The 26,367-nt window shown below is 43.5% G+C and overlaps 1 protein-coding gene across 5 annotated transcripts in view; it reads left to right on the top strand.

Moving 5' to 3' along the window:
- prkcz (protein kinase C, zeta) overlaps nt 1–26,367 on the top strand; it is a 106,221-nt gene that overhangs the window by 33,346 nt on the left and 46,508 nt on the right. For 3 of the 5 annotated variants that reach the window (XM_076878830.1, XM_004545942.6, XM_024799866.2), the window contains exon 5: nt 22,355–22,440. In XM_076878830.1, coding sequence (XP_076734945.1) covers nt 22,355–22,440 — 86 coding nt within the window. Of the gene's footprint in view, nt 1–14,059; nt 14,362–17,171; nt 17,333–22,354; nt 22,441–26,367 lie in introns of those variants that run through there. The other 2 variants (XM_076878832.1, XM_076878831.1) reach the window with 2 other exon arrangements.

The following is a 26,367-nucleotide window of genomic DNA, read 5'->3' as shown; positions in this document are numbered from 1 at the left end:
GCTTGGAGCAGACTAACCTGTGAGCTGGAGGGTTCTGTGACGTTATAATTGGTCTTTGAATGGCTGCAATCCAGTCGCATCTTTGTTACTTCGGAAACATGGCTCGAACAATTTCTCTTCAACGACGTAATCCGATAACAACCGATCTCTTTACCCGTCGGCTTCCCGTGGCTGTCATGCGACCAGCTATTGCAGTTAATAATACAACAGCTTCTTGACATTTTTGTGTTTCTTTTTATCGCTGTGTGACTGGTTTCAATTGAAAGCCTGCGTGCGCTAGTACCGCTTGCCACGAGTTCCCAGAATCCTTTGCGGTTCTACCCGTGAATGACGTCACATTTTCAATCTCTATATAATATGCATGTTAAATTTTATATTTGGGGTAAAATATCAAGTCTTTTCAAGTAAACCGGTTCAAGTCCAATTCAAGTCCCAAGTCATTGGTGTAAAAGTCCAAGTCAAGTCACAAGTCTTAGAACATTATTTCAAGTCAAGTCTAAAGTCATAAAATTAATGACTCGAGTCTGACTCGAGTCCAAGTCATGTGACTCGAGTCCACACCTCTGAAAGTTTGTGTTTTTTCCATTGTTTAAGCACTGCTTCCAGCCAAGAGTGATACCATGCCACATAGCTGCAGAAAAGGCACACATTGTTATCTTTTTACAAAAAAACCCCAGCTGAACAAGAGAGGTTTTTGGACAAAGTTTGTGTTCTCCATTCTTTAAGCACCGGTTCGAGCACCGTTTAAGCACCGGCACCGTTTCAAAAGTACCGATTTGGCACCGGTATCGGATAAAACCTAAACGATACCCATCCCTATTAATAAGTGACTTTTATGTATATGTATATATATATATATGCCTGTATATATTGTGCTATTCTTAGTTATTGTCTCTCTCTGTTAATGTTTGTTTATAATGGAGCACTGTAACAAAAAATGATTTCCCCTAGGGATCAATAAAGTATTCTGAGTCTGATTCTGATGCAGTCTTAAAGAATTACAGTGTGTGCTATTGTACACAAGAACATCAGGATGTTTTACCAAACAAATTCTAATTTTGGCTTGGCATCAGTTTATGGCCCCGTCAGTCCCAGTGAGACGATTAGTTACACTGTGTGAAGCCACCCTCGCTCACAGAGAGAATAAGCTCTTCCAAAAAATAACTGTTACGTACAAAACAGCTCATGTATAACCAACTGCAGGAGCCGCAGATACAATCGCTGCAAAATCAGTAAATAGAAGCTCAGTAAGGCTAAAAATAATAAGCTAGGAAACAGTCAGTGTAGCACTGTGTATGTTTAGCTGCATTGTGGTCTTCATAAGGACCTTGTTATCACCTAAATCCACTTGTGGCTGCTGTAGGCTGGGACTATACTGCTGTAGGCTGGCACTACACTGCTGTAGGCTGGGACTACACTGCTGTAGGCTGGTAGCTTCCTAGTTGACCTGCCTGCCCTGTGCCATGTTTTTAAGCAGCTGGCACTGTGAGTGTGAGCTTTACTTACAGTGGTGGCCTTCAAACAGTGCAGACACTGAGGTACTGTTGTTCCTTCTGTGGTAATGCACAGTGTCTACATGTGGCTACATTGTATTTCTGTGTCTCTTGTTGAAAGCTTTGGAAAAGCTAAAAATGAGACCTCAGTTATTATTTTTCAAGTGAGCATCGTCCAAGTCTAGAATAGACTGTGAGCAGTGATCTGATGGTGTGATGCAGTAACTTATCGACAAGAAGGACACACCCAAATAAAAACATCTCCCTTTACCTGTTTAGCCTGCACTGGCTGAACAGCTGTAAATTATTATTACTGCTAGGGCTGGGCCATATTATACCGTTCACGGTAATACCGGTATAATGTTAGGCAACGATAGGAAAATGAAATATCGCGATAGAATGGGAGTAAAACGCGCATGCGCAGTGCCTTTGTTTTCATACGCACATGGCCGATTGTTGAGTGAAACAGATGAACCAGAATTGGTTTGTAAAAATGGTGCAACTTCAGTGATTAGTGATGGGCAGATGAAGCCCCATGAAGCACTGAAGCTTTTCATCCAATTGGTTCACCCCAACGCGAAGCTTCATGAAGCTTCATTTGCTCTAGCAGGACACCTACTGGACGTAAAAATAATAGCTGGCATGAATTTGAAGAGTGTGGCATTTTGCACACAGCCTGTAAATGTCAACAACAAAAGGAGTGTGTAAAACATGTATATTGTAGTGATGGCAGTACACTGTGTATATTTATACTGGCAGTATGGGAAATGATTATTTGGAAATGCTTGAAATGGAAATGATCATTTACTGTGAGGTGAGGTGTGGTTGGGGTGTGGACAGTAGTTGTGCTTTTGTAGCGTTGAGGTATGGACAGCTACACACTGAGGCTTTGAGCCTCAGTCCTGCCTGTTCACATTTTATTCTGTAAAAACTAAATTTTCACTGCTTTTACGACCTTTTTAGTGGGGAGAACATAGCTAGGATTTAATGATTTAACAAATCTTTTGAATCCTTTGTCCTCCACAATGCTAAATGGCTGGGAGTCCTCAATCACCATGCTGACCAGGTCTTCATCTATTTGAGATTGTTCTCCTGAGGAAAGACAATAAAGATAAAGCACAAATATAAATATCACACACGTAACTTATAACAGTTGTATAATATTGTTATATCATTTAGTAACATTACTGCATCCTATATTATCACTGCATTTGATGGCTCACCTGGTCTTGCTCCACGATCGGTGTCCCCCTTATTCTCATGCAAAGCTCTGTAGTGCCTAAGCATGGATGAGGTGTTGTTGTTATATCCCAGCTCCCTGGCACATAGCAAACACTTCACCTTGTACAAAAGTCAAGACAGCTCAACATAAATTGTATTGCACCATCAGTATCATGGAAATACATCTTCTGTAGAAATTTACATACCTTGTTGGGAGGAATAAGATCAAAATGTTCCCACACAGGGGAGGACATCCTCCTCTTCTTAGCTGGCTCCATTCTCTCCTGACTTTCTCTCCTCACTCTCATAAACCTCCAAACTGTCTCCAAACTCTCACTAACAACTCTCCATCAAACACCCACATTTTTGAATGAAGTCTGAGGGGTTTATATCGCTGTCATATCTCGCGGCAAAGTTCGAACCACTTCATGAACCAGTCACGTGGTACAGCCGGGCAGCGAGGCTTCGGACGTCATCATTTTCAGCTCCTCCCATAAATGAAGCAAGCCTCGATACGCGCTTCGCGGAAACGCCCCCTCCATTACTCGACACACGCTCCGAAGCCTCGATACAGAACGTCCCATCACTATCAGTGATGTGGAACTGGTTTGGTGTTTGTCCGTCAGATACACGACAAAGCACATTTTTTTGCAGAACATGCAAGCGGGCTGTCGTTATTGTCGTATTTGTCGGACTAAGATGCTCTTAAATCTGGAAGTAATCTGGGTCCTAAACTCCGTATGCTTCAGGTCAAACGAACACTGCAGCATCACCAAGAGTTAACTGTCTAAATTCTTTCATCTTTAATAAAACGATCAGCATTGCTGCTTTACCAGGTGTAACTATGAAGTTTAACTTCCAGGCATCCATGAAAACAAAATGTATTACATTTAACGGAGTTAGAAGTTAGCAGGAAGTTAGCGGAAGTTAGCGCACTAGTTTCGCTAGTTACCTAAGCATGATATTGCATGTTCTGACTGAGAGTTTTCTGAAAAAAATCAAACGTACAGCTCTGCTATCACTTCCAACATAAATGAAGACAGGAAACTAAACAGCAGTGACGTTTGTAGGGTTACTGAAGTTGGGCTAGCTGGTATATAATTATATGCTACGTGCTCGTTAGCGACACAGCTATGTTAGCATAACATAAACAGTGAAGCTGGAGGACGAACACTAACACTTTTCCACTTATAAAAGTTAACGTGAAGGTTCCTCATGGTTAGAGACAAATGCAATCACATGGCAGGATGCTGTAAACGGACCAAACTTCAGTCAGGAGAACAACTGAGATAATCCATCCACAATACGAGGTTAGTCATTAATATACTGCAACAACATGGGAATAGAGCAGCTGCCAGAGAATTCAACATTAATGAATCAATGGCACAGAAGTGGAGGAAGCAAGAAGAATGAGTTTAATAAAGTTTGATTTATCTGACTGCTTTGTTTCGCTTAATGTGCCTTATAATCCCGTGCACCTTATGGTCCGAAAAATACGTACTGCACACTGCAGTTTAATGTTGCAAAGCACCTCTTTTTAACTTCAGTGGATATTATACATGGTTATGCTCAGGATATGTCAGCACATTTCTACTGGAAAGGCCTTTTGGTTAAACTTTCAGCAAGGAATTTGCATTTGCACTGTTAAATTTTTATAAAGCTTTAATGTACATAAAAACCAGTTTCTTGTTTAAGTGAAAATAAATGGAAGGTTGTCTTTTTGCGCTAGTAAGGTTGTGGAGTTGTATTTTGTCTCGCATCAATTATATCGTCAGTTATATCGTTATCGCAAATTTTCAAATATATATCGTGATAAATATTTTTGGCCATATCACCCTGCTCTAATTACTGCTATAGTAGATATTTATTTATTTATTTACTATGAGCTGAAAATGACAAACAACACTGTAGAAAGAGAAGCAACAAAACATGATGAAAACACCTGAGAACACATCAAACTGTACTACTGTGTATCAAAGTTAAATTTCTTCAGAAAAATGTTCCCTGTCAGTGTTGAGCAGGTTAATCTTACTGCTGCGTGTGTTTAAAGATGAGATCATGTTGAAGACTTTATATTGTGTTTATAGCAGCCGTCCATAAGGAACGTGTCAGAGTACAATCAGCTGTTCATGAGTGTGACAGTTGGCTATCGATGTGTGCAGACAAACTGTTGCTGGGACATGGTCAGCTGTCATTGCTAATGTACTAAATGAGTTAATAACAGCGTTATCAAACTCCAGCTTCTCTGCATCACACACGCTGCCCAGCGGTTACTGTGTCACGCTGACACATCACTGAAGAACCTCCACTTACTCAGGCTGGCTGTGTTTCTGAAGCACAGACTGAGCTCACAGCATGCTGGTCTGCCATCAGCTTACAGTCAGAGAGCAGCAGGTTGTGCACAAACCACCAGAGAAAAAGTCGATGGCTTGCCTGCTTCTTGTTGTTCCCATGCTCATCGCTGCTGTCCACAGGATGCGTCTGAGGCAGCCTTCTACTGTCGGCCTACAGTAGCAGAACTATTCTCAGCTCAGTTTGGAGATTTGTTTTATGTTTTTTATATGTAAAGAAACGCTCTCAGGCTTAATTGCAGTCAGATACTTTTGTGTGTTCTTGTGTCCATGCAGCTGTCCTAGCTTGACTATGTGATGGACAGTTATCTGCATATTCTGGTGAAATAGTAGCAAAGGGTACGTCCTGTGCAGATGGACACAGGAAGGGTCTGTATTATACAGACTAATGGCCAGACTGTTAACAGAACAGAATACAGAGGGTCACACAGCAGTGTCTCCTGGGACTTGGACAAAGCGTAACAAATAAAAAGCAGAGATTCAGTGATTCTGTTGATGTAAAGAAGTATTTGCAGTGACTTTGTGTCTGCTGATGTCCACATGACTGTCTGTGGGTTCCTGCTGTGGGACACAAGAACCTGCAGACCCTCATGTGGTAATAAATCTTCACCCCTCTGCTACCACAGGGACTTCTGGGTGTCATCCCATCGTCTTCCCACTCAGCCTGTATGACCCGGGTGCCGTGAAGCCCAGTGTGATTGTTTAGTACTTTGGTATGAAGTTCTAGCATCTGATGTTTTCCTGCTGGCTGCCCTCAGCAGTAAATCGAGTCAGAGCAGAGCCTGAGTCACTGTGAGAGCAGACAGATGAGGCTTGTACACACAGCCTGCCTCTGATTATGATGCACCAGTCTCTTCATATAAGAGCTTCCAGTCTCCAGGAGGGTTTTCATGCAGAGCCTGCCAGAGCTGATGGAATTGTGTTACTGGTTTTCATGCATGGACTGAAAAGTAATTTAACTGATAATAAGGCAGGGCTGAAGAACATGTTTGCTTTGATTTACCTGTGATAAGGCATCAGCAGCAAAGCCATATGTCATCATTTCCTGTGTGGAAGCCAGTGTCAGTAACAGGGGCTGTTCTTCTGTGCATCTACAGACTGGTGTTCACATGGTTACCATGGAACTGGAACCAGAGACCAGTGTGCTGCTGGGTCCTGAAGTACTGCAGTCAACATGTGTCTGCAGTCGAGTGCTTTCATTTAAGGAGAACAAACGTATTGGATTCAGGGTTCAGAATTAAAGCCATTTTTATAAACAAGAACTCCATTTTCAGACACTAAAAATGGGAAAACATCATTTTCAATGTAGGTTCTTGTTTGTTTGGTAGTTAACGACTCCAGAAACCATGAACATAAAAATTCTTTGTTTCTTCTGTACAGATGCCCTGTTGGGCTCAGATAAGTGAGGAACTTTCCATCTCTTTGGAAAGTCTTGGATGTTTTTGCAGTATGCTTTGATTCGTAACCTGATGTAGTAAACCTGTCTCTGCCAACCCAGGGAAAGATGGTCTCCATTGAGTGGTCTTCCTTTTGTCCTGTTAATGCTGCTGAACTGATGAGTGTTAACTTCTGGTAAGATTGGACCGAATGGTTGATTTGGTCGTTCTTGCAGATGCTACTAACTCTCTGATGGAATAATGATGGATCCTCATGTCCAGAGTCCAAGAGTTAGGCGAACCTTCTGAGACGGGCTAAGAAAAGATGGAGGACAGTAATGTCTTCAGTTATTAGTATGGACGAGTCACTGTGTATGTACACACACTAATAATCCCTGTTTTTAAACCGTGCTAAGGTCCAAACTGCAGGCTCAACACCGGCTCTTGGATGCTGAACTAATGTAATCAGCTGGTCTGTGTGTCGTTCAGTGGTGGGGAGCTGGTTTCCTACTGGTGCACATGGGAATCCCCTGAGTGGAGGAAACTGGAGTTATCAGTGTTTCGTCAGGGTCACAATCAGCAAACGTAAAACAAAATGTGTGATTCAGTGTAATGAATATAGGGAAGCTCACCTTTCATATAAAAAAGCCTTTTCGTATTTATGCAGATGCACTCGTTTGTCTCACTTGATTAAAGCCATTCTGGTTTTAATCAACGAGTGCTGTAGCTGTAACCAAGGCCACATTTCCACCACTGTAAACTGGATAAACTGGAACCACACAGCAGTTTATATAAGTTAGTGAACCTGAGTGATGCAGCTCTGTGATCCTGCTAACACATGTCAGTGATTTCCCTCGCCTCTGTCAGTGCGCCCCAGGGTGGCTGTGGCTACAATGTAGCTTGCCATCACCAGTGTGTGAATGTGTGCGTGAATGGGTGGATGACTGGATATGTAAAGCGCTTTGGGGTCCTTAGGGACTAGTAAAGCGCTATATAAATACAGGCCATTTACCATTTATTTAGCTGGTTTAGAAATAACGAAGGCTGGATGTGATTCATGAACCTGACTGAAAAATGCTGATACATGCATCATGGAGCTCAGTTTGTCTACTATTAGAATGAGTTTGATGATCTTTGATGAATTATTTGGACCCAAGAATCAGACTGAAATGCAAAGTTTACACAGTGATATTAAGACGAGCGTGGTGAAGAGAACGACGGTGGCAGTCAGGCGGGTTTCCAGTTAGTGTGGGTGTGTGGATCTCTTACTTATGTTCTGGATGAAGACACCTGTGTAAAGCTTATTGAGGGCGTGGGCTGCTGTCCAGTGGAAACTGGCCTGTAGAGGTGGAGAGCAGGAGGCTGGTGAGAATGAAAGTGAGCAGCATCAGGAACGATGAACAGTGATCTGATTCAGACGAGCAGATGGAGGAACAGCTCCACCCAGGAGCACAGAGCAGGTGACGGCCGCCCATCAGTCCACCTGAAGCAGAGGACCAGAGAAAAAGAGCCCGGCCACCTCGAGGAGCAAACAGACGAACAGCAGGCTGAAGTTAGCTTGTTAAGGACTCAGTGTGCTGACTTCATGGTATGCACTGAGTTAATACTGGTTAAATATTAGATATGTTAATTCATCAGTTTCCCTGTGCAGAGCTGTGTTTTTGGAAAAGCTCGTCCAGTTTGGGATAAATGATATTTTGGCTTGTAGCTAATCACTGTTGAGGCTGGCACAGGAGGGTCAGTGTACGCAGGAGGGTCAGTGTACAGTGGCTTAACAGTCAGTCAGTGAAATCACTGTAGAGGGAGAACTATAGTCAAAACTAAAGCAATAACCTCACTTCCTGTTTTATTTTGATAGTCTCTGTCTCCGTTTCCCCTTAGTTTGAGCCGTGTTCCCACCTGTGGTCTGGTTATCCTCAGTGTGTTCGTGTCCTCAGCCGCCCTCTGCTCATGTTTCCTTAGTAGTTTCCTTTCCTAGTTTCTTCCTGGTTGCAATTTTTTGCATTTCCTTTGAGCCTGTGGGGATGGCTGTCTGTCTCCGAGTGCTGCTCCAGTACACGGCCATAGACTGGTATAAATAAACAGCTGTGGTTTTAATGGGAGGACAGTCTCAGCTTGGACAACTCGCAGGTACAAAAATTGAGAAATGATTTAATGTGAATAGTTGATATCACTGTGTCGTGGTTGGATACGTGTTTGATGACCGGTGTTTCTAATCTCACGTCAGCCTGACAGAGGCTCAGTGACTCACTCAGCCTGAGACACTGTTAGAGACACATGGTTTTTCTAGGACACACACTCACCCTTCTCCTCCTTCAGATCAATAATCTATTTTATCTTTTGTAAGTGGAAAAGCCCGTGGTCACGGTCTTCTGGGAGGAGCGCTCTTTTTATTTTTGCTAACTGGGTTGGAAATAAACCTTTAAGTAACACAGCAGTTGTCTGATCCATCCAGAATTTGGGTCACGTCGCCCTTCGGATAAGAAAATGTTGTATTAAAAGCTGATGATTGAAGCTGTTTTGAACCTCTCTGACCGTTCTGCAGGAAACACATGATTAGAGCTTTGAGAACTGGGCCATGTCATATAAAGGCCCTCTGGGCTCTGTTGTGCTTGGATTTATGCATATTTGAAGCTTTTTCCTCTCTGACAGATCTGATGAGTTTCTCCAGGTAGAGCTGATGAGTTAGGAGGCTCATGAAAAAACTGAAAGGGAGGAGTTTAGGTGCTAAAAACAAGGAGCGTGAATCAGAGTGATGGGAACCTGTTACCTGTTAGGTTTGCACCTGTGCAGTTGTTGTACATCATTACCACAGGGGCATAATGTGGGCAAAGTCCAAATCTTTAAGGAAACGCAGTCTGAATAAGGAACAGGAAGTGTTTGTCTTACATAAACTGGTTATCGCTGTCAGCTAACACCAACCTTGTTACTGATTTACTGCAGTGCTGCTGGTCACGTGTTTTGCTCTGTGTTCTACTCGCTGTTCTCGGTTCTGTTTCCAAGTCTAAAGACAAGAACGTTCCTACACTGGAAGCCAAGGTTTCAATGAAGAGACGCTTAAACCAGTATAGACACAACCATGTTAGACACTGACCACAGCTCTGCAGGAGGATTATTCCACAAGGCCTGGTTATTGTCTGTGTCCGCTAGTAAGCAGCAGTTTTGTTCTACAGGTGAAACGTGTGTAGTGTGACTGTAGATGCACAATCACAGCATTGCCAGCTGAGGTCTGTAGTGAGTTTGCATTGTTTTAAAGAACTCTTGAACTGGAGATCAACACCCATACACACATTACACACTGCCTTTAATTACTGGAGCCTGACAAACTGAACACACCTGAGTGTGACAGGATTTGAGGACACCTGATACACCTGAACAGTTCTACCTGTAGATCTGACTGACAGTAATAATGATGCCTACTGCTGACTGTGCCTGATATTTAAAAACAAGCTTCATTTATTATTCTGCTCACTGTAAAAATGAATAAATAATCCAGTGTTACAACATTGATTGTCAAACATGATGAAACACACCTGTTAAAGATGGTGGTGTATGATACCGCTGACAGAGGCCAGTTGTCACAGTCAGCGTAATCAGACTAAAGCTGTGCTGTGAAGGAAGTTGTTGTGAGTTAGTGACACACTGTTTCCTCTCCAGCTCGCAGGTGTGAGTTTGAGAGTTATTCCAGTACTTCTGATGTGAGGTTTTCTATTTGAGAGGAGCCACAGTATGCAGAGTGGTACACAGTGTTAATGCTGTGCGTCTGTATGTGATGACAGTGAAGGAATTATAGCCTTACATTCACAGAGCGTTCAGACAGACATGTGATGAAATACACACCCCGTTGCTCCTACTCTTTCACATCGTATTATAAATATTGTTTGACAGTTACTTTATAATTGTGTTGTGTAGATCCAGAAACATGTTGTTAGGTGTGAGGTGGTACTGTGCTCCTGCTCATCACATACAGCTGACTCTTTGTTCAGTTGTTGGTTTTTCAGCTTTAGTCAGAAACACAACAGATTTAAACACAAATAACTGTCATCCTGTTACCCCATCTAATACACTGTTACAAACTGGCAGGACTGATGACCCACATTACTGTTAACAGATGGTCACTCAATGCTACCTTAATGACAGCTTAACAGATAGCTAATATTGGGTAATGATAACTTTGGCTGCATCCCTGTCTGATGGATCAGATGGATCTGCTTTTTCCATCTGACAAAGCTTTGACGCTGGATGTACTTCCTGGTGCAACCCTCCCAGTTATCTGGGCTTGGGACCAGCACTGGGAGTACACTAGCTTGTGTCTTTCCGAGCTAGCTAATAGCTATTGGGTAATTGCTAATAGCTGAGCAGCTAACATTACTGTGTGTGCTAGCCAGGCAGCTTTACTGCCACCTTGAGACAAAGTGTTGTGAAGCTCAGCTGCTTCAGGTGATGGTGAGGTGGTTTGCAGCTGGAGCACCACAAACACTGTTGATACTGATGGTGTCACAACTGATCATAATTGTGAGTAACTGAAAGTCAATATTTTGTTCTCATAACCCTGACTTCCAAACAAAACTTTGCTGTAATTGCTGGGGCGATCGTGGCTCAAGAGTTGGGAGTTCGCCTTATAATCGGAAGGTTGCCAGTTCGAGCCCCAGCTTGGACAGTCTCGGTCGTTGTGTCCTTGGGCAAGACACTTCACCACTACTGGTGGTGGTCAGAGGGCCCGGTGGCGCCAGTGTCTGGCAGCCTCGCCTCTGTCAGTGCGCCCCAGGGTGTCTGTGGCTACAATGTAGCTGTACATTCACAGTGTGTGAATGGGTGGATGACTGGTTGTGTAAAGCGCTTTGAGGTCTTTAGGGACTAGTAGAAACGCTATACAAATGCAGGCAATTTACCATGTAATTTAATAAAAATGTGTCTAACTTTTAATTCTGCAAATATCTAATTGAAGAAAACATCTGATCTGATGAATCTCCTGCATTTAAAGTGGTTGGCATGTCCCACTATTGAACTTCTGCAGTAAATAGTGTTAGCCTGGAGCACATCTGTTCAAAGGGCTAATCCACAAAAGGCTGGTCTCTGTGCGCCCACTGGGCAACCCCTTCAGCTGGCACAAACAAGCTGTACAACAATAGTGTTGCTGAAGCTAGCGTTGGCCAAAGAGAGCTAGGCTAAGCTGCTCTGCTAAGCAAGCTGGTTTCCAAAGCTTCACTCTGGGTTTCCCCATTATCTACCCTGCAGTGTCTCTTTCTTCACTGCATCACTGTTTTACTCACATTTATGTTTAATTTCTCTGTTCATTGCACCACATGCCTGATCAGGTCACTTTGCTTTGCTCTGTTGTTGTAGAAGTTCTGAACTCAGCATCCAGCACCTGATCTGGTCCAGAAGAAGCACACACAAAGGAGCATTTGACCAAAGATTTGTGTAGTCTGGTACATTGTTGTGTATGTGCAGCGTGTGTTCCAGCTCTTAACATTACGAGGTTTCAGCAGCCTAATAATAAGCAATCTAATAAGCTCAACCACTGTATAGACTACGTATAAGACAAATGGAGGTTTGTATGAATATGTGTCCAAACAGACTGAGTCTTTGTAAAATTCAAAATCACCAGTCATTCAAACAGTAAAACAGTCATTCAGTGTCCTATGGTTTTTAATGACTTCATCAGTTTTAGCCCCCCTCTACTACCCCCTCTTCTACTACTACTCTTGGTGTGCTTGGATCAGTGTCCTGTTGCATTGCCTCACATCTGACTCTACAATGCTTTGTTGTACAGACGAGTTCATGATCAGATCCTGTGGTTGCATTCAAGCCCAAATCATCAGCGCCGTGCTTGATAGCTGGTTTGATGTGTTGGTGCTGTTTGTGGGGTTGCCACTTTGCAACACTAACCTGTGCTGCATGTTCTCTGTACTGAACAGAGGCGTTCCCCTGGCAACCCTTACAAAGAAGCCACAAACTGTAATATTGTATCGTATGGTGGCTGTAATGCTCGTTGATGATTAGTTAAGTCATTTGATTAGCAGCAGCTCGCTGCTCCTAAAGCTGTGGAACACAGCTGTGCTTTCTTCTTCTGCATTTTGACTTAGTGCAGCATGGCGTTATGATATTATAGCAGTAGTCCATTTGAGCTTATAGCTAGATGATTTTGTTTCATTATATGTAAAACCCGAGGATTTAAAGAGGGTGTACTTTTTGATTTTACCATAACTTTAGTCCAGCCTTCAAATCAAGAACTTCATTAGCTTCATTAGCTTTGACAGGGTGTCCAAAATTAAAAGTTACTTTACAATCCTGTTTCTCATCAGTGTGAAATAAATAAAGCTGTGTGACAGTGAATAGTATTAAGTCATGTGAACAAAAGCTGGGTGATGTTAGCCTGTCCCATCCCAGCAGAGCGCCTCTTGTGCAGCTCGTCTTCGTTCAGAGTGGAAGCATTGCACTGACCGCTTCTGCAGTGCTGCTTTTCTAACACTGTGTATAACCTTTCTCCGTCACTGTGAAGGAATGCAAAAAATGTTTGCTCAGCCTCCCCTGGTGTTGCAACACGGGCAGGCAAGCGTGTTCTTATGGTGGACTTGATCGTGCTCACATGTGAAACACAGAGACTCAAACAGAGACTTAGTTCAGTCACAGAGAGGCTGTTACCTGATAAACGGTGTTGAAGCCAAATCACAGATGTTTTCTGTTTATTGCTCACATCCTGATACATCACAGTTGCTTTCTGAACACTATTTTCCTGTTGGATCAGCATACACGCGTATGTTGTCTTCATGCTACAGGTGGAAGTGATCGTTCTCGTGTCTCAAGCCCAGCTGAGGAATCTGACGACATCGTCTTTGTTTTTGTCTCATTGTGTTTGATAAAAATGTTTTTGCACTGGCCCAGAGCAGAAAACTAACAGGGCTGAGCTCATAGGCTGGCCTCAGCGCTCAGGGCATTCACACACATATAGCAGCAGGATAGTGTTAGCTATTGGTAATGTTTTTACTCTCGTCTCTGAGAAGTTGTTCATGTATTTATTTTTCATGTGGCCACCAAGTAGATCATTTATTGTAACTCATTTTGTTGCCTCAACCTTCACCAGAAGCCTTGAATTTGAACGTGTGGCATTAAACAGAAAAGGGTCTCATGGTCTCTGTGAGCAGCGCTGCTGCTTCTGTGTCTCAGTAGAATAATAGTTAAAAGTTGTTTGGGGTCCACACAGTGATGCAAACCAACAACACGAAGCGTTAGAGCTGAACTGACCCAACGTATGTCCAAAGAAACAAACATTACTGTTGGCTGACCTTCATATAATGATCGTTGTGCTTTCAATAACTGAATAATTATCTTTGTCCAGCACAGTTTTGATCTCACAGTCCTTTTTTATGATGGAGTAAAATAACATTGTCACATACGCTCTTCAGGCCGTGTCCAGAATCAGGGCTGGAAGTGTCATGCAGGATGTGCTGCAATAGGCACAGTCACTAAAAATAGAGGTGAGCTTTATATTTAGGGTAAAACGTGTTGCCTGCAGAGCAGGGTGGTGCTGCTGGAGTCAGAGCTTGCTCTGCCATCTTGTGGGCAGCCAGCTGTAACTGCAGCGTGGGTGCAGACGGTGAAAAGCCTCAGTCATGTGATGTGATCCTTTCTCAGTGAGAAACATTTGATGCTCAACGGCAAGAAGGAATAGGAAAAATGGTGTTTGTATGGCACAGAGCTTCATTTGAGGTGACAGGAGGCTGAAGAGGAGCAGCCACAGGGGACTGTGGAGGGAACAGAGGAGGAGAACGCGGGGCTGAGAGCAGGAGTAGGAGGAGAAAGGCAGCGTGAGGGAAGCAGCAGCAGGAGAGCACCATGAGATTCCCAGTATGAAGGAGCCGGAACATTCTGCTGGAGGGATGCTGCTCCTGCTGCTGTTCTACATTCGAGTCAAAGGTAAGGTGAGCGTGGAGCACATCGGGTCATCTGAGGCGTGTGCAGAGAAAGGTCGCACGAGGGCTGAGCGAAGGTGCCAGCGATGATGATGTCATTAAAGGAAATGGCTTGTTTGGATGTTTCAGCGTTTTAATCCTGGAATTAGTGGAATTGTTGAACACTTCATTTGGTTTCAGCGCAAAGACACAAGAACGAGATCCATCTCATTATATCAGTTAGAGAGAATAACAGGAAGTATTTTTAATTGAACGCCTCCCCTGTGTTGTTTTGCCGCGAGTATGGGAGTCTTTCTGACAGCCTCGTTCCCAGTACAACCAGTGTCAAACCCACAGTGTCTCCCTATCCTCAGTTGGGACCAGGAGTAAGGCTGTGTCTGTATTTCAGCTTTTTGACTTGATGGCTTTAGTTAAGTTCCCGTACACGCTCTACACGCTGTGTTCCTGCTGAAAGTCATTTATTCAGATGTTACGGCTGAGATGCATCACTGAGCACGACAGACTGAGCATCCGACTTTAAAACAGACACTTTGAAGTAGGGCTGAACGATTATGGAAAATAATCTAATTGCGATTTTTTGCCCCAATATTGCGATTGCGATGCGATATGCGATTATTTTTTAAGGTCTTTGTCTTCTGTATTATTAAACAAAGACAAGCAATACATCATATAGTATGGCCAATACTATATTACATTAATTTTAAACTGTTCTTTCCTGGAAGACAGACCTCTGTTATGATGACATGAGGTGATGCATGAATTGATGACTGACATTTTTATTTAACTTCTTCAATCACAACAGTATATTTGAACATACACAATAGTTTATTTTTAGCTTACAAACATCTGAGCATAAAGTGCTGGCAAGGAACCCTGGTGTAAACATTAAAATGAAAGTCAGTACAATGTGCAGATTGCAGAAATATACATAAAAAAAATCAGTGGCTTTACCACACTCAGTTTTTCGACATCTGTGAACTACTAGACAGTCATTAAATTAAAAAATAATATTAAATAAATAAAACTAATAAATAAAAAATACACACATCTTACTGATCTCTGCAGTCAGTAACATTACACATAAAGTGCAAACATAATAGCAATTGTATAAACACACACACAAACACGCCTTTAAAATTTAAAGGCGTGAAATTGGACGGTCTAGTTCTGATTAGCGTCACCGCTGTCTCGGTGGAGTTTAATAAACTCGGCCGTCTGCTTCTTGCTATCTAAAATATAACCAGACACTGGCGTAAATTCTCGACTGTCTCATACTTCTGTTTAATAAGTTTTCCGTTTGACGTTTAGTCAGCTGTGTGAAAACCAAGGAGGAACCCACCCGGGGGATTAATAAAGTTTTATTTTATCTAATCTAATAACTTTAATCTCAGCCAAACCGATTTACTCACGAACAAACAAAACACTGAAAAAAGCCCAACAATAACATTTTTAGGTTGTCTAAGTGACTTATATATTACGTTTAACCCGAGCAGCGAAACTCCGCGGTGATCTGAAAATGATGTGCCGGGAGTTGTGCCGTTCTCGGCCGCATCAGTAACCCTCGAGCTCCCGGCTAGCTGTCGAGCTGGTGGGTAGCAGACGCCTCTGAAAACGTCGAAGCACTTTTGCAAATATGGGATATCTTGATAAACCGAGCAGATATTTGATGTTTACACAACTACTTTCTCGCCTGAAAATATGTTAAAAGTTTATTTTGTGACCCTGAAAGATTAGTATGAGTAATTTTAAAACTTAGTAGCGGCCGCCATTGCTGGAAACTGGAGTTTGGCTGGGCCGCGCTATGAATTCTGGGATATGGTAGTAATTTGGACAGCCTTCGGCGCGTCGCTGTGACGTAATCGGTCTACAAATGCGGCCTCAGGAGGATGCAGCCCATGAATTTGGACATGTCCAGAGTATAATCGCAGCCTTTGCGGTTAGAAAATTGCACTTGATCATGTCGCGATATTATCGCAAATGCGATATATCGTTCAGCCCTACTTTGAAGGTACCGCTGGAAACGATCTGTGTTGTTGACTACGATGAGCATTTATAAGTTCATACATGCTTAAATTTGTTTCATAGGCTGAAGTTCCCAATCACACCATGCTCACATATTCTTTTATGAAACAAGAACTTTTCACAGATTTCTAAGGCAGCATGTTGGCGAGTGTTTGCTTTAACAGCAGAGGGTGCAGCAAACAAACCTGAGGACACGCCCTGCATCTGTGATTATCTCAGGATAAGATTCAAAGGTGGCTCCTGAATAAAAACTGCTCATACATAAATAATACATAAACAGTTCATATTGTCACAGTTCATTTGATTCCGTAGAAAGTTCGTATAAAGTTGTCCATAATAATCCCATAATAATAATGATATTAATAATGAAGATTTTATGGGACTTTGTTGTGTAGTTTTGTCTCCTTCTCTTCCAGCACAGTAAGTCTGTTGTGTTATCACAGACGGTCTAACGGTGTCAAAAACACCTCGGGGCTGTTTTATTGATCTGCTTCAGCTTCTTTGGGAGCCAATAATAGCCTCGCTTTATGTAACAGCCTTAAAAACTGGCAGCAGAGAGTAACTTGGCCCAGTCGGTCTGTATTTCCTGAGAACGTGCTCGCTGTGTCGCTGATGAACGCTGCTGCTAATTCCTTTAAGAGTCAGTGAAAACAATCAGTTTGACTCTTAAAGCTCGCTGTTTCCTTTTTTCTGCGCGAGTCTGAGGGGAGGGGTGGGTGTTGTTGGTAACGTATATGCTGCTACTTTCCTGTTAGTGAGAGGAACAATGTCTGGAAGTGAGTCAAACCCTTGTAAATGTCCTGTTCTGGAGAGATTTGGTAGTACCACCCTGCTCTCCTGCTCCACAGCTCGCTGCGTAAGTCACAGTATATCTCCGATAGGCTGTCTGCTCGTCTTCATCCCTCCAGTGGACAAGATGGCGGGACTGTGTGCTTTGGCCTTTGCATCTGGAGGTATGGTATCGTTTGATTCGCCTGCTCTGCTTTGCTCATTCACTTTGGGCCATTTTTACTATCACCTTGGCAGAAATGTGGGACAATGCAACACTTGTTCTCCTCAGGGGTATGCTGTACTAGGTCAGCTCTTTGAAGCTTTGCCAGTCAGTGCAAGTGAAGTGTAGCAGAGTTTACAGCACATTTGGGCTGTGAGAGGTCCTGTGATGGTTCTTTAATGGGAGGCATGGAGCTCTAACCACAGTCGACTGTTTGTGTTTCACAGCTGCTCATCTGAATTTTAACACCTAAAAGAACATGGATGAGACCGGGGAATCCCATTGGTCTATTTACCATATCTTGTGGTTAACACCAATGTTTGAGTTAAAACTGCACAATATCACGATGCTGACAGGGGCATCATGCTAACTCTCAGGTTAACATTACCCTCGTTCTCCAGCACTATGCATCTACTAGTTCCTTCAACAATACTCTTACTTTACCAAGCACATGATCTTTTCACTGGCTGACTGAGATGTGCTCCTGCTGTGTCCGAGGCTAGGAGTCGAGTCAGGCTGTCATTTTAAATTCAACTCAGTTCTTGCCTCAAGCCACTTTATATTGTAAGGTAAAGACCCTGCAGTATTAGAAAGCAAATCATTAGCAAGCAGTTGTTGACAGTGGGAAGGAAAAACTACCGTGTAAGAGGAAGAAACCTGCGGCAGAAGCAGGCTCAGGACAGAGGGTCGGGGTAGAGATGGGACAAACTGTAGGAGAGACGGCCATACTTTAACCGATTTATAAACACAGAGGAGCAAAGAGGAAATGCTCAGTGTATCATGGGAAGCCCCTCAGCAGCCCAAGCATATTGCACCATAAGTAGGGGGTTGTTCAGGATCACCTGATCCAGCCCAACTATAAGCTTTATCACACAGCTTTCAGTCTAATCTGTCTCCTGAATCCACACCAGGACCTGGTTCCACAGGTGGCCTTCACATGCTTACACGCAGGTGTATTCTTTGAAGCATCTCTTTTGGGGCCAGTGCCTTTAAAGAAGCCGTTTACATATTCGCAGCCATTGAATATTGATCGATTGTGATGTATTAGTTTGAGCGGTAGAGCCACTCTGTTAACACAGTAATCAAATACAGTGCACTGAGAATGAAAACACTGAAACTGTTATTATCTATTATTATCCATCCATCCATTCGCTTCCGCTTATCCTTTTCAGGGTCGCGGGGGGCGCTGGAGCCTATCCCAGCTGTCATAGGGCGAAAGGCGGGGTACACCCTGGACAGGTCGCCAGTCTGTCGCAGGGCTAACACATAGGGACAGACAACCATTCACACTCACATTCACACCTAGTGGCAATTTGGATTATTCAATTAACCTATCCCCACAAGCTGCATGTCTTTGGACGGTGGGAGGAAGCCGGAGTACCCGGAGAGAACCCACGCAAACACGGGGAGAACACGCAAACTCCACACAGAAAGACCCCGGCCTGATGGTGGAATTGAACTCAGGACCTTCTTGCTGTGCGGCAACAGTGCTAACCACCGTGCCACCGTGCTGCCCCTGATTTATTATTAATGCTCTGATTATGAAGGTTCCCCCCGACAAGTCTGTATGGCACAAAGGAGGAAACTCGTGTGTTGAAGCTCCTTCTGTCTCATGGTTTTATCAACACACTGAGCTAATTGTTGCAATTTACCACTTTGCACTTAATGATTTAATCATACTGTATTTAGCATTGTGTGGGCATGTGCTGTGTGTTAAATCACACATAGGTTTCCTCACACGTCTCCCCACATTAGCATGTGGTGTCTCATCCCCATCTCCCTCACCCACCAGTAAGAAGAAAATAGTGGGTAACTATGGAAACACACTGCAGTGGTTCTCTTTTTCTTTGGAGGGCTTAAGAAGATTTAAGGGAGTTCACAGACAAAACTGTAAAGAGCGAGGCCTGTTTGTGCTTCAGATCTCCACAGCCTGGCTTCACACAGACCCAAAGCAGCCACAGCTTCTTGTTGTTTGTGCATTAAACATAGCAGAGTCACTCTACAGCAGGGCTACTTTAGTGACATGAGGTCTCTGTGACTTCAGTTTTGCCTTTAATGCCCAGTAAGCTGGTCATGCTTTGGTGCATTTCAGTCCTTGTTTCTATGGTTCTCATGTGCAAATAGAAACGAGCGCTTCATTTTTGGCTTGGACGAGGCTCGCACCACACTGCACGCTTTAAAGTGACGTGCAAGCAAGATAGCTACACCAGCTGCTCATTAATCAGCCAGTCACATAGCTTTAAGCCTGTAAACATGGACGACCTGCAGAAATTCAAAGTAAACATTAGAATTCTGTGTGGCTGACCTCGACCATCCATGGTGACCACAGCGTGCCCATTTTATCTATGTGCACAGCATGCACGCACCGTGGAGGCCAGCTCCAAGGCAACAGCACAAGCATGCAGTATATGGAGGTGATGCACTGTCCCAGCTGCTGCTCTGCAGAGGTGTCAGCCCCTACGTCAGCTCAGCACTAAGAGTGGATAAGGATATCGATTCAGGAGTCACTGATCCACCTCGCTAACATCTACACCGAAAATCTGAGGAGTAACAGGGACTGAAGGAACAACTGGAGCAGCTGCACAGATCCCTCACACTGCCTGGCCTGTGGTAGAGGACCTTAGCCTGATGAACACACAAATACTGTTTTATATATTACACACACAGTGATGCTGAACATGAGAATGCACAGACGTGTACACGACGCAGAGTAGAAATCAGATTCAGCACCACGGTGAGGTCTGCTTTCAGAAGATTTATCGTCTGTTTGCACCTTTACTGACAGGTTCTGACATCCTCATGACAACATGAGCATGGGCTACCATGGCAACAGAGGCAAAAGATGTGTGAGTGGAGGACGTTATTAGGCCACGCCCATCACTGGAGAAACTAACTAGACTGGAAACCTAGTACAGATGGGGATGGGGGGGGGGGGGTACACTGGGAGAGCAGCTAATGAATAATTAGTGAGAGGGGAGATGGTGATGCCACATGGCTGTGGCTCATACTGTGGTGAGGTGGTTGTGTTGGGTTGTTGGAGTAAACTGCAGGAGGCGACACACACAGGCTGTGCCTGAGGCTGTGTAACATGCTGCTGCTCAGCACTATGCTCTTTAGTAACAACTCTATGAAGTCTTATGAAGATTGAGTTTAATGAAATGAAAAGTAGTATTGTTCTTTTCAGTGAGAAGGTATCTGACCTGACAGGGACAGATCAGCTTTGTGGGTGTAAGATGTCATCATGCTTATTTCTGCTTTTGTTTTAATGAACTGGTCACAGGTAATATTCACTGGTGTAATGCTAACTGTCAGCATACATTTTGATGAGTTAATGACACTCATGGTGAACTCAGCCATAGTAAAAATGACTACAGCGTGTTGAGTGGTGTAGCAGTCCGTGGAAACGGTGTCGTCTTCTGACTAAAGGCTTAAATCCCGATGATGTCACCAGTTTGGAAGTCAGTGTGAGGACTGGATGGTGACTTTTTTTGTCTCTGGGTGACTCTGCTATTATTCCCTTGTTGGATGATGGTGCAGCCTGGATGGGTCTTTGGAGAACAGGTGATTTATTCTCTTGGCCGGAGCTGTGAGCCTGTGTTTGGCAGCTTCTAGAGCCACACTCATGGACACCTGGTACTAGGAGTGATCTGTGAGGCAACATATGCAAGTGTCTGCACGAGGACTTTGTGCTCTTTGTTGGGGTCTTACCTGAGTCTCACCACAATCTTCATCCTCAGCTCAGCAGGTCCGTCTGTCATTGGTGACTGTGCATTAACCAGTCCACTTCTGCTCTGTTCTCCCAGGGCTGGCTCCATACTGTTGTTCCCACTGTGCTGTAGCTGTCTTCTATTATTACTGTTATTGCAGTGAGCTACTCGGTGCTTCTCACCCATAGCTGCTATATGCATATAACCCCTCTCACTGCGGTGGCTGGTATAGTAGCAGTCTGTGGTGGCCAATAATACGATTTCATGTTTGGGGGTTGGAGTCCTCTTTCATACAGTATCAACAGTGTTGGTTTGAGTGAGTGTATCAGAGAGGATTCGGGTTGTAGGAGACCGCACTGATAAACAGGGCTTTTATAACTGGTTGTAACGTTTCTTTTTTATTCTTTCATAGTTTAGAGGATTTAGTATTGTTGATGTTATAAGAAAACTGCCCACACGACTCAGCTTCATGCATTATGTTGGAAATGTTAGCAGGTCGGTTTGATTACAAATGTGAGGACTTGTTGTTGTTGTTGTTGTTGTTCTCCAGTTTGGATACCAGAAGAGTTTCTCTGTATTAAGCCATCAACACCTTTGTGTGCAGCAGGTGAGGCAACATCTGACAAAGCAGCATTGTGTGAGGATGGAAGCACACATGACAGCAATGTGATGAAATAATCCAGCAGAGAATAAACACAAACAGAAGTCTTTATAGTGCTTCTTCATTCCATTCAATGAGCCTGATAATATTAATGACAGTGTGTCTGATAGGATTGTTTCAGACGGTCACACTATTGATGAGCCCAGGAAAGCCTTTGTAATAATGTTAAATATTGTTTCCAACAGCAGCAGCTCTCACACATCTAAATGAAGCAGCAGTTTATTTTTAGCTGACTGCACGGTCCTGTTATAAATAGCTTCACCGTCACAGTGTCGTCTGAATAAAAGGAATTATAAGGTACTGATGAGTTTATTCATCGGGTAAAACAAGCAGTGATGGAGGCGCTGAGGGAGAAACATGAAGGGAGGAGATTGAAGAGTGGTGAGGGAGGGCGTGGAGAAGGCAGAGCAGTGTGAGCTTTTACTGCTGTAGAGAAACCCGACGCTGATCTTCCCCCCTCGCTCAAACTCTGATGTTGTGCATGAAACCTGGACCTTTACCTCACTTTTTACCTGATTGTATCACTTTTTTCTTTTATCTTAGCTCCCCCTCCATCCCTCTCTCAATTAGTCCCTCATCATGCTACAGCTCTACAACCGTTTCCTCTCTCTCCTAGAATCGATCTACCGACGGGGGGCCAGAAGATGGAGGAAGCTCTACCGAGTGAACGGACATCTCTTCCAGGCCAAACGCTTTAACAGGGTGAGTGTCCTCAGGTCTTACTAATGCTCACTGGCACCTGAGGAGAACACTGGGTAACGGCTGCACTCTGCCTCGCTCAGGGTCATTCGAGCCACTGGAGATATATAATGTTAACCGTTGCTGTAGCCGTGCGTATGAACATCTGCCCTGTGCCAGTCTGGACTTGCAACATATGAAGCAAGTAAGAGGCGACAGATGTGTGTGTGTAGTTGCAGCTGGTAGAGCATCCGTTAGCAGCTTTGCCTTGTCTGAAAAAAGTATATTAGATTGTTTTAGTCACCAAATACTGACACTGGTGTTTGTGCTGCTGTATTTTTGGCCTCATGTGTCCAAAGAGCGTCCAGACGGGTCAGGCTGTGTTCAGGTGTGTTTAACCCTGAGCGTTACAGGGTGTGACGTACACACCTGAATGACAGCACCTAGCTGAAGCAGACACAGTAAGGACCGCTAACTACTGAAGTTAGTGGTGTTAGTGCAAGATGCTGCTGAGCGACGTGTCAGGAGGGTGAATATAGGCTCTGACCTGGACTGTCTATTACTGTGAAAATAAAAGGTTTAGTTGGGGAAACTGTTACTTTGTGGTAATTATTTATAAATATCATGATTTAGTGTGTTACACTGGTATGTTTGTGTCATAAACATCCTGCATTTAAATGATGACAGGTAACCCAGTCACCTCACAGCTAAGCTGTTTGAACACTGGTGCATAATTCACGGTGTCCTCGTTGTGGCTGGTTCCCTCATCTCAGCTCAGACCTGGAAACAAGTGGGTGTCTCTGTGTGGGATAGTTTTCCATTTGATGTTGCCTCAGCGAACATGATGATGAATGAGGCCAGCCCTGTGGTTTAGAGGATGATATTTGGTGTTCCTGTGTCAGGACAATATGCCCATGATCATGGAAATGTAAACGCCCTCCAATCAGTGCACACAGTTTCACAGACAGAGCTGTGTGCTTGTTTTCCTGGTTTGTAATCCAGCTTGGAGTGAGATGGTCTTAATGTGCGGACCAGAAAGTGGATAAGCTGAGTGCAGGCAGCGTGCTGGCTCAGCACTATGGCTCTCGGGGTTAGTATTACTGATGCACTCTGCCTTATTCAATGAAGAAATAAACTGTATGCAGGTATACACTATAGTGACTAGAGATGGACCGATCCGATATTACGTATCGGTATCGGTCCGATACTGACCTAAATTACTGGATCGGATATCGGAGAAAAATAAAAAATGTAATCCGATCCATTAAATATCACGAAAGCACCTCACAAAACTTGCAACACGCCGTAACTCACCTCAGAACGTTAGCACGTCGGAGCAGTATGCATCACGTGATAGAACGGCTGTGGCATGCGGGACCTGTCGGTGGTCTGGATAGCATTTGGAGCTTTGCTAGCAACCCGGCATTTCATCTCCGACAAAGTTATCCCGAGAGAAGTAAAGCAAGTGTGTAAGTCCATCTCTGAATGTTTGTAAAGCATTCCTGCGTTAAGCTTAACAAGCGACTGCCTCTTCTTGCTGCTACTTCAATCATGAAACTGCTTAACGATCAGCTGATCGGCTTTTCTGTCGCGAGTCCGTGTCTCTAGTTTGCTTTTGGCCCACTTTGCACCAGAAAGAGGAAACCAGCGGCTGAACAACAGCAGCACGTTTAAGCTTGATCAGCTGTTGTTAGAATGTATTTAATATTTCTTTCTACTCCAGGATCTTTTTCTACGTAGCTGACGCTGGTAACTGTGCAGGGGCGGATCTAGCAAAGTTTAGCCAGGGGGCCGATAGGGCATTAACAGGGAAAAGGGGGCACAAAGACATACTTTTCTTTCTTATTCTCATTTAAAATGTCTAGCTTTTAATAAATAATTATCTGACACCCAAAGTTTTAATTTGATGCAAAATGAATAGAAGTCCATTATTGTATATAGTAACTATTAAGTCTAATATATATACCCTAGTAAGCTATAGTACTTTTTCCTTTGGGAAGGTACCATCTGTGCAGTCTGCAATTCTGTTGAAGAAAGATGTTGAATCTATTTAATATTTCTTGAAAAATAATTGATTTCTGTGCATTTTTTTTCACACTGCATCAAATTAAGGTTGATTACGGCGATTAAGCATCATGAGGTGGAGCGTGAGGGGTGGTTCCCTATTTTTTATTTATTTATTTTTGTTGTTGCTGGGAGTTGGAACCCTATTAGTTAGGTTGCTTAATATTTATGCTAAGTACTCTTTAAAATACCAGAATAGGGAGGATGGTGTAGGTTTAAGTTTATTAGATTGATCAGTATTGCTGAACTATGAAATATTTTTTTTTGCATACAGGTATAACAGAATAGCTTTAGTGTAGTTGTTGTTTTAAACTTGAGTATGAACTTATACAAAATGCAGCAAGATATTTAAAAAACAGTTTTGTTGATTAAAAAACACTATATCGGATTCATATCGGTATCGGCAGATATCCAAATTTATGATATCGGTATCGGACATAAAAAAGTGGTATTGTGCCATCTCTAATAGTGACATACAACAACTATCGTCACAGTGAGAGAGCTGCTGTTCGCTTCATGCTGCTGTCGTGTACAGTTTCACTGCTGCCTATACAAATAAGACCAGTTTTCATCTTAAAATACCAAATATGTAGGAGAAAGTGTAATCCCTGCCTTGATTATGTTGATTATGTTCCCATTCAGGACCTTTAATATTTGCACTGAGGTCCTAAGAATGACATAAAGGTGTAGGACTTGCTACACAGTGTACAGAAGCTTTAACAGGACCAGTTGCCCAGAGTCTCCGGGACTAATGCATCTTACCCTAATAGGAACTGCTGAGGAGGCGGGGAGATGCACCCAGCCCTTACTGCCTATGTGCAGATACCTGCACACCTCTGATGACCCACTCACTGAGCAGCTCTGATAGTTAGGTATAATATAGAACAAGAACAACCCATCTTTTTTAAAAGTGAATATCCACAATTTAGATTTTATATTTAGACAGGATATTTATTGAATTAATTTGGCGGTGCTTTCATGAAGGTGTGAAAGCACCTCATGAAAGCACGGGGTGGCTGTAGCTCAGGTAGTAGAGCGGGTTCGATCCCAGTCTGCTCCAGTCTGCATGCCAAATATCCTTTGGCAAGATACTATACCGAGTGTGTCTGAGTATCGGAGTGTGAACGTGTATGAATGTTAGTTAGGTAGCACTGAAAACCCAGACAAGTGCTTGTGTGAATGGATGTGATTGGGTGAATGAACAAGTTGTATAAAGTGCTTTGAGTGCTCAGAGTAGAAAAGCGCTGTGTAAGACCCGGTCCCTTTACCATTTACCAAAAAATGGGCCCAAGTGTAAATTTGTGAGGCAAACTTGGCAGAACCTTTATATCCAAAACAGTGGCAAAACAAAGTTCAACATCCAAGGGAAACACTGGGAATTCCAGGAATACACTGAGGAAACCCCGTAGGTAACAGACTAGGAACAACAGATGAGGAACACAGCGTGCTGACACAGGGAAGTAGAAACAGTACGACGGGATCTAAACCCTGGGACCCAGACTCACCACAGAGACAGAACAAACAAACTCAAAACAAAACAAACTCTAAGAACTGTAAATGAATTTGACACTGCACAACTACCACTGGTTTAGGAGAGGATGAGCAGAGACAGGTCTCCTGCCTGGCTGCATAGAATGAAAAGCAGATGTGGAACACTCCCCTAAACCCCTCACATCTACCACCATGGCAGAGTGACGTGGGAGGAAATATTCCATCCACGGTCGTTTCCTGTCGTAATCCTGCTGAACTTTCTCCAAGATAGCCCAGTGTTCACCACAGCTGAACACTCAGCTGCTAACAGCCTGACAGCGGTCTTTTCTCCACAGGGGGTGTCATCTGCCTGCATTTCTAGCTTTATCTTATACTCAAGTGCTTCTGGCATTACTG

This window comes from Maylandia zebra, linkage group LG20 (assembly GCF_041146795.1).
Source record: "Maylandia zebra isolate NMK-2024a linkage group LG20, Mzebra_GT3a, whole genome shotgun sequence".
NCBI classification, from domain to species: domain Eukaryota; kingdom Metazoa; phylum Chordata; class Actinopteri; order Cichliformes; family Cichlidae; genus Maylandia; species Maylandia zebra.
The sequence above is the reverse complement of the archived record's forward strand: the minus strand, read 5'-3'. Positions and strand labels throughout refer to the sequence as shown.